The sequence below is a fragment of the Setaria italica genome, chromosome IV (assembly GCF_000263155.2).
Source record: "Setaria italica strain Yugu1 chromosome IV, Setaria_italica_v2.0, whole genome shotgun sequence".
Taxonomy (NCBI): Eukaryota; Viridiplantae; Streptophyta; class Magnoliopsida; order Poales; family Poaceae; genus Setaria; species Setaria italica.
The window spans coordinates 1,623,471-1,636,896 of NC_028453.1; the positions used below are offsets into that span (position 1 = coordinate 1,623,471).

General features: G+C 42.5%; 1 protein-coding gene across 1 annotated transcript; it reads left to right on the top strand.

Moving 5' to 3' along the window:
• The first annotated feature begins 1,604 nt into the window (after positions 1-1,604).
• Positions 1,605-6,580, top strand: LOC101755143. Its single transcript, XM_022825882.1, has 3 exons — positions 1,605-1,769; positions 6,120-6,318; positions 6,428-6,580. The coding sequence occupies exons 1-3, from the start codon at positions 1,605-1,607 to the stop codon at positions 6,508-6,510; spliced, it is 447 nt and encodes a 148-aa protein (XP_022681617.1). The 3' UTR covers positions 6,511-6,580.
• Positions 6,581-13,426: the final 6,846 nt, after the last annotated feature.

The following is a 13,426-nucleotide window of genomic DNA, read 5'->3' on the forward strand; positions in this document are numbered from 1 at the left end:
ACCAATGGCATTGAAGCCCTGCAACTGTTCCATAACATGTCCATCTCATAAAAATAATGATGAAGAGATTACTTCTCCAACTATTTGTCTTATAACAAATTGCTCAAAGCATGTTAGATCTCACATTCATGTCTTATAACACATTGCTCAAAGCATGTTAGATCTCACATTCATAAAGTAAGGAGCTCATTTCCCCTCTGTAAGCTAGCTCCCGAAGAAGAGATAGTACACTTTCTCCTGATCTTCTCTCTCATGGAAGAGTAAAAGAATGAGTACCTCTACGTGATCTTCCAAGTGAGCAAAATGATGAGCTGGACTACTATACTTCTATGTCCTAAAAAAAAAAGACTACTATACTCTATAAACTAGCTGAGTTCTTGGATAATGGCTGAGGTGTCCGCGCGGATGGGCTAGCCGAGACGGTCACCAATTCTCCTTGTGGAGCCGTAATTTAAGCACGGGAAGTCAAGCTTCAGAAACTCAAGGGTCGTTAGTCACACCAACTGCATACCGAAGCACGCCACACAAGACTCGGTACCGACTCAGCCAACCACAGATCCTTAAGTCAACGGCGGGAGCGTAGGAATGCGCATTAACAAGTGACTAGTAAGCAATGCAATGCATGGCAAAAACTAGCAGTGGATAAAGATGAAGCTCGTCTACTGGCTACTTGACATTTGTCCGCAAGAGACTTCATAGTAGCTGCACAGCCTCCGCTATCTCATACAGTTACATAACCATAGCGCAACTTGCATTGTAGCAAGAATCCTGGGCAGTTCGGAAGGTCACCAGCCTTGGAGCTCGAATGGTCAAAATGGCGCCAGGGAGCTCAGCACACAGCACTGACCTCCTCCTTTTTCGAATGGTCGTTAGCTGACCTGGATTCGTTCCCTTCCCCCAACCTTTATCATATTGATCTTCGTGTTCACCAAGGCAATCCAAATGCGCGCCGGCCGGAGACGGACGACGGGAGCGCTTGTCAATCGTCAAACCACCAAACCGTCCGGCGAATCAGATCAGCTCTGGACCTTATCCTAAACGCAGCAGATAAGGGATTCCCTCACCTAGTCCCGACCGATAGCAACGCAGCGAAGCCTTCTCAGAGTTCCATAACAGAGATGGAATGATTCGCCATTGCTCCGGCGCAAGTTCAGCGAATTTTCGTTAAGGGAAAATAAACTACACCCGACGGCCTCAAGAATGCTCCCGGAAACTTCCCACCGTTCAATTTCCGCTCATTCAGCTTGGTCGATGCACCGTACCTGTCCCTCGTGCATGTCCGATCCTGTTCAACGGAAGCTGGGTCGGCACACTATATAATCCCCACATTGGCATGGCCTCTAGGTTCGACATACTCACACGCCGACACAACCATAGCGTCAAGCTAAGATGTGCCCATGGCGTCTGGCTCCTCGCTACTTGCTCGCTCCAAAGCATGCCATCTCAGTTACGGCCGGCAGGTCTCACGAGCTCAGGAGCCTACGAGGATCATCTAGTTCACAGCCATCAGGTGCCAGAACCCTGGAGCGCTTGGATTGGTGATCCCATCGGTGCGCGTCTGCTCAGTAATTCATCAAGGATCCTGAAGCCTGCAGTCAGCGGGGATGATCATGGAAAAGGTGAAGCAACGAATATGGTTTGGGACGGAGTCAGCGTCGTCGTCGTGTTCAGCTAGGGCCATCGAGCGTGCAGGCGTGCAGTGCTTGCCAGGACAGGCAAGAATGGCGCAGCGTACAGCGTTTCCGTTTGTCGGGGAAGCTGCACAGCAAGTATGATCAAGTCCATGGCTCAATTTATTAAGGGAATAAAGGAGGCAGCACGTTAATTATCAATGAGAAAATTCTAGTGAAGTTTGGTACGCCAAGGCCCAAGGGTGTCCTCGACGCATCGATACAGGTGTGCCCTGTTACTCTACCTCTCCTTTTTTTAAGTCTGCCATTTTTTTTGGGAGATGTTTGTTTTCAATTCTGTGATTTTTTTTCACCGTAATGCAATGGAGACCCAATGGCCCTCAATTTTCCTATGTCCCAAAACAGCTTAAAGTAGAGATGAGAAATAGAAAAGGTTGCTTCATTGGCTTCTCTCCTTCCCCCTCAAGCAATAAGTAAAGTATTCTTAAAAAATTACCACACTGCTATTGACAACCTGTTGTGCTAAACATTTTCTAAAATGGTTTTAACTCCATAAAAAATTATTTCACAATTGATACCAAAGTCAACCATTTTAGAATGAGTTAGTCATGCCAAACAAATCCTTACTCGTTGGAGCTAGGGAGCTGGGCTCCTCGTGGCGTGTTGGATGAGGAACGGAGTGAGACGTGGCAGCTGCCAAGCCAAACCTTATAATTCCACTACAACACTACCTAACCGACAGGATTGCCTCATCTCACCGCTCTAGGCTATCATCTTCTAATCTACGACAAACCTCTAAATTAAGTCCCACCACACATTGTTGAAATATACAATGCATATTTGGAACATCCTAGAAAGTTTTGGAAATCACAAGAGGCTTTGACATGCATAAGGATAAGATCATGACAAAGTATGAAGGTTCTAGAAGACTTTGGAGATGTCAAGAGCTTAGACTTTGGAGATGTCAACATATGAATACTTAGAACAAGATATTTATATGGTGGGATAGGGGTGAGAGAAAGTTTTAGAGTTAGATATTTGTAAAGAAGAGCGTAGAAGTTGCAGCATGGCAACACCACAAGATTCATGAGCACCTATAAATAGAGGTGTTCCCCTCCCTCGTAGCTATACCATGGCATAAGAGGTCTCGAGTAGCAGATTACAAGGTAGCCATATAGTGTAGTGGTGTTATGGTAGGATAATCACACAAAGAGTGTGCAAGTGAGTCTTGTATCTAATTAAGTAGTGAATAAATGTTTGAGTTTTCTTGTAGAGAGTTGGTCTCCCGCATTGGTGTCAGTGCGAAGGTCCTTAGAATCCTCAGAGACGCGCTTCAGTCCGCTGAAATCCTAACTATACAAAAATGATGCCAGCCATGTGGCAAGGTTTGGGTATTACCCGGCAATAGGGAGCTCAGCAAAAGAGCAAGCAATTCTCTCGTCGCACTTCAGTCCGCAGAGTGCAGAGATCCTAAATATGCAAAAATGATGCCAGTCGCCTTGCTTAAGTGAAATTTGGGTATTACTCGGGAATCATGAGGTAGCTGGTTAGGTTGGTTGTTGGTTAAGCATCCTGGTCACTTTCCAATGGCTCTGGGTCAAGTAGTCCTGTATTTCTTGGAGCAAGCCAAAGTGCAATCCCCCCAGACCTGCTCCAATCTGAACAGAAAAGAAATGCACACCCGTTAATAGAGTTCCTTCCCATATAATAACAAAGTAAAAGAAATAGCTCTGCATGCAAGGAAAAGATAAAAAAAAAGACACATACAGCCCCTTCATATCAAATCGATCAATGAGTCGCTTCAACATCTCCACCGAATACTTATCAAAGTGATAAGCTAGAAAGTAATCAATTTCTTCCAGTGTGATAATTGTGGGGTTTCCATTGATATCCTGCTCAATGCATAAAAATGTATGATTAGAAATACAAGATTGAATGGGGATGCATTGTTGTCACCACGTAGTCAATGTAACCTTGGAAAAGGTTACTTCCCTCTGTTGTACACACGGGTGTGTCAACATTGTCATGAAGCTTAAAAGCAACAACAGGTGGGTTGCTCACCAAAAACTCCAATAGCATCTCTGTCCTAAAATTATTATTAACAATTTAAATACTCACATATTGAGGGAACAGTAGACACATTTTCATTGAGGGAAAAAATTTACCTTTCAAAGACTGGGAAGTTCAAACAGTTGACAGTAATTTCTATTCCATGAAGGTAACTGTCAGTAGGGATAAACCTTCTGAATGCATTGACAATGGAATTTTTTGTCCTGACAAACAAAAAGAAAAGGATATTAAGCGACTCAAAACTCTTGAGAGACAACAGCAAAGTCAAGTTATGGACGCAACATAAAACAAAGATTCAGTTGTTTTTGCTGTTTAAATGTGCTATGCCTTTATGAAGCCCCAGATAAAGCATGTTGTCACATAAACCCATATAAGCATACTGAACGGTTTCATTTTGCCCAGCCATACATAAAATCTACATAAAAGAATGCTGCGGTACGTATCTTTAACAACAAAGACATGATATCATTATCAATCTTGCATTCAACTATTTCTGGGGGTACAATTTGACTATTGATCATAGCATAACTGTAAGCAATATATAGCATAAATACTTTATGAGACTAATGCTAATGTTGGGGCAAAGTCCAACAATTTGGCAGATATACATGGGGTTACTGAAACGGCATGCTTCATATGAAGAATTTTTAAAACCAGGACAAGTTGCAATTCACTCTAAAACAGAAAATCAGGAAATAGCATAAAAATAACAAATACATTGTTAATTAGCATAATGTTGTGGCTCCAAGTTGCAATTCACTCTAAAAACAGAAAATCAGGAAATAGCATAAAAACAACAAATACTTTGTTAATTAGCATAATGTTGTGGCTCCAACGACAAAGGGTAAGATACCTATCAGGTTCCGCTATCAAGGCATATGCTAGCTGGGGGGTTGTATTTCTTGATGTGCAAATAATCGACCCTGAGCTCCGGAGTCTTCCGGAGATCCATCGATGCGAGCTCAGCCTTGTAGAACTTAAACTCATCCTTGTCCTCCTTGAAACTAATCCAGCTGCATTACAGGTTAGGATTAACAGAATCCCAAGAATAGAATGTGCGCGCGAGAAGTTTAATAATCATGAAGCAAAAGAAGGTTGTGAAGTGAATTCCGAGGGGAGAAAACGCATTTTTTCAACGATGAAACATACCTATCGAAAAAGGCTAAAAAAGGTCATCCATGGGATCTATTTGGCGCCAGCCGCACCAGACGACGATTCCTCCCCGCTGCCAAAGCCGAGGCCGCAGCCACTTGGCTGATCGAACGTGTTCCAGTAAAATAAATAAATATGTCGAACAGCATCTCATCTCATCTCACCGAATGGGCCGCCAGCGCCAGGACCCATCTAAAGTCTCATATGTTACACCAAAATGCGTCTTTGCAATATGTACGTTCACAATACAAAATGCAAAGCCATTACAAAATGTGGATGCGAACTAGATTTTCAACAAATACATAACAAAGAGATATTCGAGCAACTCCAGCACAGCATCACCAGCTTGACATTTTGTGAAAGAATCATTTGAAGAGTTTTCTTCCTTTCAACCACAATGTAGTCCCCTTTGCACAATTCATGTCTTGGAAGTTGGAACAGCAGTCGGGCTCACATATCTGAGACGGACCAAAGATAAGCCTCTTGCTCCATAGCTTGCTTCTCATTCTTTAGCTTGAACATGTCCTTCTCAAATCCTGGAAATAAATGGGAAATGATTTTAGAAACAACAGCTAGGTTCATAGTACAGCTTCTATCAACAGTTTGTACAACAAATTGGACGGAAGGTCAATAATTTGAATGTACACACGATATATTTGCTGTGCAGATCATATATAAACACGAAAAACACAGAAAGAAAATATTTTCAGAGGTTCCCTTCTCTTCAACCATGTTCACCCACTCCTTAACAGGAAAAACCAACTTTTAAACAACTCACAGAGACAGACATATATTGTTTGAAATTTAATATTCTGCCAATGACAGTAAAGAGCTCTCATGTTAATAACTCTACCCATTGGCATTCATTAATGGCATAGGGCCACATTCTGCCAAGGCCAACAGAACCCACGGATACAATCATACAAGCAAGTGTGTTGATAAGACCGCAAGATATGCACAATGAACATATTAATTGTGTGACGTAACAGACACCTAGCACATGATTTGTTAGGCAGGTTACAACGATGAAGTTTCACCTACTCTTGTAAAATGACTAATCTAACCTTTCAAAAAAATGACTAATCTACATGTTTTTAGAAAATGGTAATGTTCTGGCCTCTACAATAGCACACAGCCATGTAAAATGACAAATCTACATATGCAACAAAACTACATTCTATTAAAAGAAACATTAAGAAAGGCTCAACGGAAGTGAGAAGTGAAGCAGCCCATGCTACAGTTGTTTTAACAATACACTAATACCAGCCTGCATACGTGATAGATGACCCTCAGCACCTGGTGCTGAGCGCCGACGCCACCGTGGCCGACCTCGTGCGCGCCGCCGTCGCGGCCTACGTCCGCGAGGGCCGCCGCCCGCCGATCCACCAGCACCCCGGGGGCGCGGCGGACGGCGGCGACGCGGCCGACGGGTTCGAGCTGCATTTCTCCAAGTACTCCCTCGAGAGTACGTGCACGGACAAACTCAAGCTTGAATGCTCGTTCTTGAAATCTGAATTATAAATTGCCCTAGTTTTAAAACTGATCGATCTTGGTTCTTGGGGGATTTTGGACAGGTTTGAGGCCCGAGGAGAAGGTGCTGGATCTGGGGTCTCGTAACTTCTTCCTCTGCGCCCGGAGATCCGCAGCCTCTGCTTGAGCTTACATTAGCTTCCACCAGTAATCGGCTCAATGACGAAGAATAAGAAACTATAGAATCAAAAAGATAAATAGATAGATAAATAGCGAGACAGGCAATAGTAGACTAGTAGAAGTGCAGGAGATAAAATATTATCTATATGTACATGAGTATAAAAAAATGAACCCCCGAGGTTCTTAGCAGTTTCCTTCTCGATAAAGTTGGCAGGTTCCAAATCGAGACATAATAAGAAATCAAAGGAAGGAGGACATAACAAGAAACCAAAGGAAAAAGGACAAGACGGGCTTTTTAAAGCTTACATTAGCTTCCATCAGTAATCGGCTCAATGATAAAAAATACGAAATTATGAAATCAAAAAGATAAATAGATAGATAAATAGGGAGACAGACAGTAGTAGACTAGTAGAAGTGCAGGAGACAAAACATTATCTATATGTACATGAATATAAAAAATGAAGCATGAGGCTGTCCGCACCGGCACCCGCTAAACCATCCTCCAGTACCACGGTAGCAGAAAAAACCCCGCACCGCGGTACTGGGAGGAGGAAGGCGGGGAGGAGGAGGAAGGATCCTGCGGGGAGGAGGATAGAGAGAAGGAGGAAGAGGAGGAGGAAGAGGAAGGAGCCGGCGAGGAGGAGAAAGAAGGATCCGGCGGGGAAGAGGAGAGGGCCGGCGGGGAGGAGGCTAGCAGGGAGGAGGGAAGAGCAGGCCCGGTCCTGAGACTTTTGTGGTCCGGAGCGAAACTAAAAGAGGAGCCTATACATATCAAGCAATTTATATTACATCAAAAATTCCTTCTAACATTTCTAGATGCGAAGTCATTGATGATGGCATCAATATCGATCTAATCCAATAATTTCTTCCCAATACATAAAGTGGCCAAACCATTTAAAAGACATTACACACCTTAGATGATTCTTCAACAATTTCAGCTTTAAAAAACTTTTTTCAGCTGTGACCACAGGCATAGTAAATAAGATTCGATATGCAATACAAATATTAGGATAGCAATCCGCTTCTCTAACAAACTTAAAAATCTCCATAGCAGACATTGGTCTATCTGGCAAAGTGAACTGCATGACACTTAACTCGGAAATCAGATCATTTATCTCAACATCGAATTCACCATCTAGAGTGAAAGTTTTTGCAAACTTAGTGCAACAGTGTTTTAGTTCAATACCATCTAGGGACTTCAAGATTGTTGAACTCATTAAAAACCCGAATATATCTTTGAATGATTGGAGTTTCTCAAATCTACTTTTTAGTGATGTGATTGCATTATTAACCATAACCAAAAAATAATTAACTTCAAAGTCCCTCTCAGCTTGCAAAATTGCTTCATTGTATTGTGTTTCATCGAATTTTTTCTTCCTAGAAGCACGACGCTTTCCTAGAATATTTCTTTTAGAGTATGAAAATAGAGTATGACGAGTGCGGACAACCTGAATATAAAATGTGGACATTGTACCCTACTTCTTATGTCAGGAAGTTTAAACAGCATACTTTTAGTTAATGGACTGCATGAACCATGAAGTTTCTTTAAAACTTGAGGAGGTCCAAACCAGAAGAATTATAATTAAATCCTTCATTCTTTTTCTTTTTCTTCTTCATTGGCCGGTTCTTGCACACGGCCATAAGGACCGCATCCGCTTGTGTCTTTAATCTCCAGTCAGCACCCTTGTTTCTGAACAAACCCATCAACACAGGATGCAAAGGTGCAAAGGTGACTCGATTACTGGGACTTAGTGCCTTGTACACTCTCATTAAGTTGAAAATGAGATTAGACCGGCTCATTGGTGAAAGAAAAGCCATGTGATTGCAGATGAACATAGTGAATTTATCCATTGACTGTGTATTTGCAGGAATACTGGTGGCCAGCGCATATTGGTGTAGAAGGATGTCAGCGAGGCGTTTGAAATCTTCATGGCATCATGATTCAGACCGGGAGAAGGTTCCTTAAGAATGTGGTATTCGTAACTCCCATTCACCCTTAACACCTCAGACGCCTGGAAATTGCCAGCCCAGGTGAGCCCACTCTCGTACGTTGTCACCACATAGTCGATGTAACCTTGGACGTGAAGCTTAAAAGCAACAAAACAAAAAATCCAATAGCATCTCTTTCCTGAAATTATTATTAACAGTTTAAATACTCACATATTGAGGGAACAGTAGACACATTTTCGTTGAGGTAAAAAATTTAACTGGAAGTTCAAACAGTTAACAATAATTTCTATTCCGTGAAGGTAACTGTCAGTAGGGATAAACCTTCTGAATGCATTGACAATGGAATTTTTTATCCTGACAAACAAAAAGAAAAGAATATGATATTCATATTGATCGAACGTGATCACTCTCGCGTAGTTCCAAGATAATTCACATGGCGCTTTCTTATTGCCAAGACAATTCACAACTGCCGATTCAAAGACTCGAAATCTTCCAAGATTTGAAACAGAGCCTCAAAATCTTCCAAGATTTAAAACTGCAAACTACAATAGCTCCAGAAGAAGAGATAGTACACTTTCTCCTGATCTTCTCTCTTCCATGTGAGTAAAAGAATGAGTACCTCTACGTGATCTTCCAAGTGAGCAAAATGATGAGCTGGACTACTATACTTCTATGTCCTCAAAAAAAAAAAAGACTACTATACTCTATAAACTAGCTGAGTTCTTGGATAATGGCTGGGGTGTCCCTTCGTCCTTCAGGCTTAACCAAATCGCGGATGGGCTAGCCGAGACGGTCACCAATTCTCCTTGTGGAGCCGTAATTTAAGCACGGGAAGTCGAGCTTCAGAGACTCAAGGGTCGTTAGTCACACCAACTGCATACCGAAGCACGCCACACAAGACTCGGTACCGACTCAGCCAACCACAGATCCTTAAGTCAACGGCGGGAGCGTAGGAATGCGCATTAACAAGTGACTAGTAAGCAATGCAATGCATGGCAAAAACTAGCAGTGGATAAAGATGAAGCTCGTCTACTGGCTACTTGACATTTGTCCGCAAGAGACTTCATAGTAGCTGCACAGCCTCCGCTATCTCATACAGTTACATAACCATAGCGCAACTTGCATTGTAGCAAGAATCCTGGGCAGTTCGGAAGGTCACCAGCCTTGGAGACTAAATCCCATAGCTCGAAACTCAAAATGGCGCCAGGGAGCTCAGCACACAGCACTGACCTCCTCCTTTTTCGAATGGTCGTTAGCTGACCTGGATTCGTTCCCTTCCCCCAACCTTTATCATATTGATCTTCGTGTTCACCAAGGCAATCCAAATGCGCGCCGGCCGGAGACGGACGACGGGAGCGCTTGTCAATCGTCAAACCACCAAACCGTCCGGCGAATCAGATCAGCTCTGGACCTTATCCTAAACGCAGCAGATAAGGGATTCCCTCACCTAGTCCCGACCGATAGCAACGCAGCGAAGCCTTCTCAGAGTTCCATAACAGAGATGGAATGATTCGCCATTGCTCCGGCGCAAGTTCAGCGAATTTTCGTTAAGGGAAAATAAACTACACCCGACGGCCTCAAGAATGCTCCCGGAAACTTCCCACCGTTCAATTTCCGCTCATTCAGCTTGGTCGATGCACCGTACCTGTCCCTCGTGCATGTCCGATCCTGTTCAACGGAAGCTGGGTCGGCACACTATATAATCCCCACATTGGCATGGCCTCTAGGTTCGACATACTCACACGCCGACACAACCATAGCGTCAAGCTAAGATGTGCCCATGGCGTCTGGCTCCTCGCTACTTGCTCGCTCCAAAGCATGCCATCTCAGTTACGGCCGGCAGGTCTCACGAGCTCAGGAGCCTACGAGGATCATCTAGTTCACAGCCATCAGGTGCCAGAACCCTGGAGCGCTTGGATTGGTGATCCCATCGGTGCGCGTCTGCTCAGTAATTCATCAAGGATCCTGAAGCCTGCAGTCAGCGGGGATGATCATGGAAAAGGTGAAGCAACGAATATGGTTTGGGACGGAGTCAGCGTCGTCGTCGTGTTCAGCTAGGGCCATCGAGCGTGCAGGCGTGCAGTGCTTGCCAGGACAGGCAAGAATGGCGCAGCGTACAGCGTTTCCGTTTGTCGGGGAAGCTGCACAGCAAGTATGATCAAGTCCATGGCTCAATTTATTAAGGGAATAAAAGGAGGCAGCACGTTAATTATCAATGAGAAAATTCTAGTGAAGTTTGGTACGCCAAGGCCCAAGGGTGTCCTCGACGCATCGATACAGGTGTGCCCTGTTACTCTACCTCTTCTTTTTTTAAGTCTGCCATTTTTTTTGGGAGATGTTTGTTTTCAATTCTGTGATTTTTTTTCACCGTAATGCAATGGAGACCCAATGGCCCTCAATTTTCCTATGTCCCAAAACAGCTTAAAGTAGAGATGAGAAATAGAAAAGGTTGCTTCATTGGCTTCTCTCCTTCCCCCTCAAGCAATAAGTAAAGTATTCTTAAAAAATTACCACACTGCTATTGACAACCTGTTGTGCTAAACATTTTCTAAAATGATTTTAACTCCATAAAAAATTATTTCACAATTGATACCAAAGTCAACCATTTTAGAATGAGTTAGTCATGCCAAACAAATCCTTACTCGTTGGAGCTAGGGAGCTGGGCTCCTCGTGGCGTGTTGGATGAGGAACGGAGTGAGACGTGGCAGCTGCCAAGCCAAACCTTATAATTCCACTACAACACTACCTAACCGACAGGATTGCCTCATCTCACCGCTCTAGGCTATCATCTTCTAATCTACGACAAACCTCTGAATTAAGTCCCACCACACATTGTTGAAATATACAATGCATATTTGGAACATCCTAGAAAGTTTTGGAAATCACAAGAGGCTTTGACATGCATAAGGATAAGATCATGACAAAGTATGAAGGTTCTAGAAGACTTTGGAGATGTCAAGAGCTTAGACTTTGGAGATGTCAAGAGCTTAGACTTTGGAGATGTCAACTTATGAATACTTAGAACAAGATATTTATATGGTAGGATAGGGGTGAGAGAAAGTTTTAGAGTTAGATATTTGTAAAGAAGAGCGTGGAAGTTGCACCATGGCAACACCACAAGGTTCATGAGCACCTATAAATAGAGGTGTTCCCCTCCCTCGTAGTTATACCATGGCATAAGAGGTCTCGACTAGCAGATTACAAGGTAGCCATATAGTGTAGTGGTGTTATGGTAGGATAATCACACAAAGAGTGTGCAAGTGAGTCTTGTATCTAATTAAGTAGTGAATAAATGTCTTGCATTCAACTATTTCTGGGGGTACAATTTGACTATTGATCATAGCATAACTGTAAGCAATATATAGCATAAATACTTTATGAGACTAATGCTAATGTTGGGGCAAAGTCCAACAATTTGGCAGATATACATGGGGTTACTGAAACGGCATGCTTCATATGAAGAATTTTAAAACCAGGACAAGTTGCAATTCACTCTAAAACAGAAAAATAGGAAATAGCATAAAAACAACAAATACATTGTTAATTAGCATAATGTTGTGGCTCCAAGTTGCAATTCACTCTAAAAACAGAAAATCAGGAAATAGCATAAAAACAACAAATACTTTGTTAATTAGCATAGTGTTGTGGCTTTAAGGACAAAGGGTAAGATACCTATCAGGTTCCGCTATCAAGGCATATGCTGGCTGGGGGCTGTATTTCTTGATGTGCAAATAATCGACCCTGAGCTCCGGAGTCTTCCGGAGATCCATCGATGCGAGCTTAGCCTTGTAGAACTTCAATTCATCCTTGTCCTCCTTGAAACTAATCCAGCAGCATTACAGGTTAGGATTGACATAATCCCAAGAATAGAATGTGCGTGCGAGAAGTTTAATAATCATGAAGCAAAAGAAGGTTGTGAACTGAATTCCGAGGGGAGAAAACCCATTTTTTCACCGATGAAACATACCTATCGAAAAAGGCTAAAAAAAGTTCATCCATGGGATCTATTTGATCCACATTGGCGCCAGCCGCACCAGACGACGAATCCTCCCCGCTGCCAAAACCGAGGCCGCAGCCATTTGGCTGATCGAACATGTTCCAGTAAAATAAATAAATATCTCGAACAGCATCTCATCTCATCTCACCGAATGGGCCGCCAGCGCCATGACCCATCTAAAGTCTCATATGTTACACCACAATGCGTCTTTGCAATATGTACGTTCACAATACAAAATGCAAAGCCATTACAAAATGTGGATGCGAACTAGATTTTCAACAAATACGTAACAAAGAGGTATTCGAGCTACTCCAGCACAGCATCACCAGCTTGACATTTTGTGAAAGAACCGTTTGAAGAGTTTTCTTCCTTTCGACCACAATGTATTGTGAAATGAAAAAAAAATTATATTTGCTGTGCAGATCATAGTCAACTAGTAGAAAATTGCCATTAACCAAATGTTAGCTAGTGTGTGAAATGAAAAAAAATACAGTTTTAGTTATACGAGGGAATACAGTTCATTGAAGATTCAAGCATCAAAGGCATGAGTACCTCCAATTGTTGAACACGATCTCATTATGGCACATGTGAGTATAAGGTTACTAAGAGAGCACTGGTAAACAATCCGGGCATGGAAAATAAAGATGGCTAAAACAGCACACTCCCTAGTTATTAGAATGGTATAAGCAATAAGTACCTTGGGATATCCATAAATGTCTACTCATCAACAGAGGAGTCTTCCTGTACGGAAATGAACGAGTGTAATGTAATCCAAACAAAAAGTTCAAATGTAATGGAGAAAAATGAAAGGCTTTGCGAAATGAAAACACATACCGTATCAGTGCTTGCTTGACAATCAGCAGTCTGGGCATTTAGCGCAAGTTCTGAAAAAAAGGATAATTAGCTTTGCTCTTATTTTCAAGGAACAGTTACATATCAAATTAACATGGTAGAGAAAAAAAACTTTATGATTATT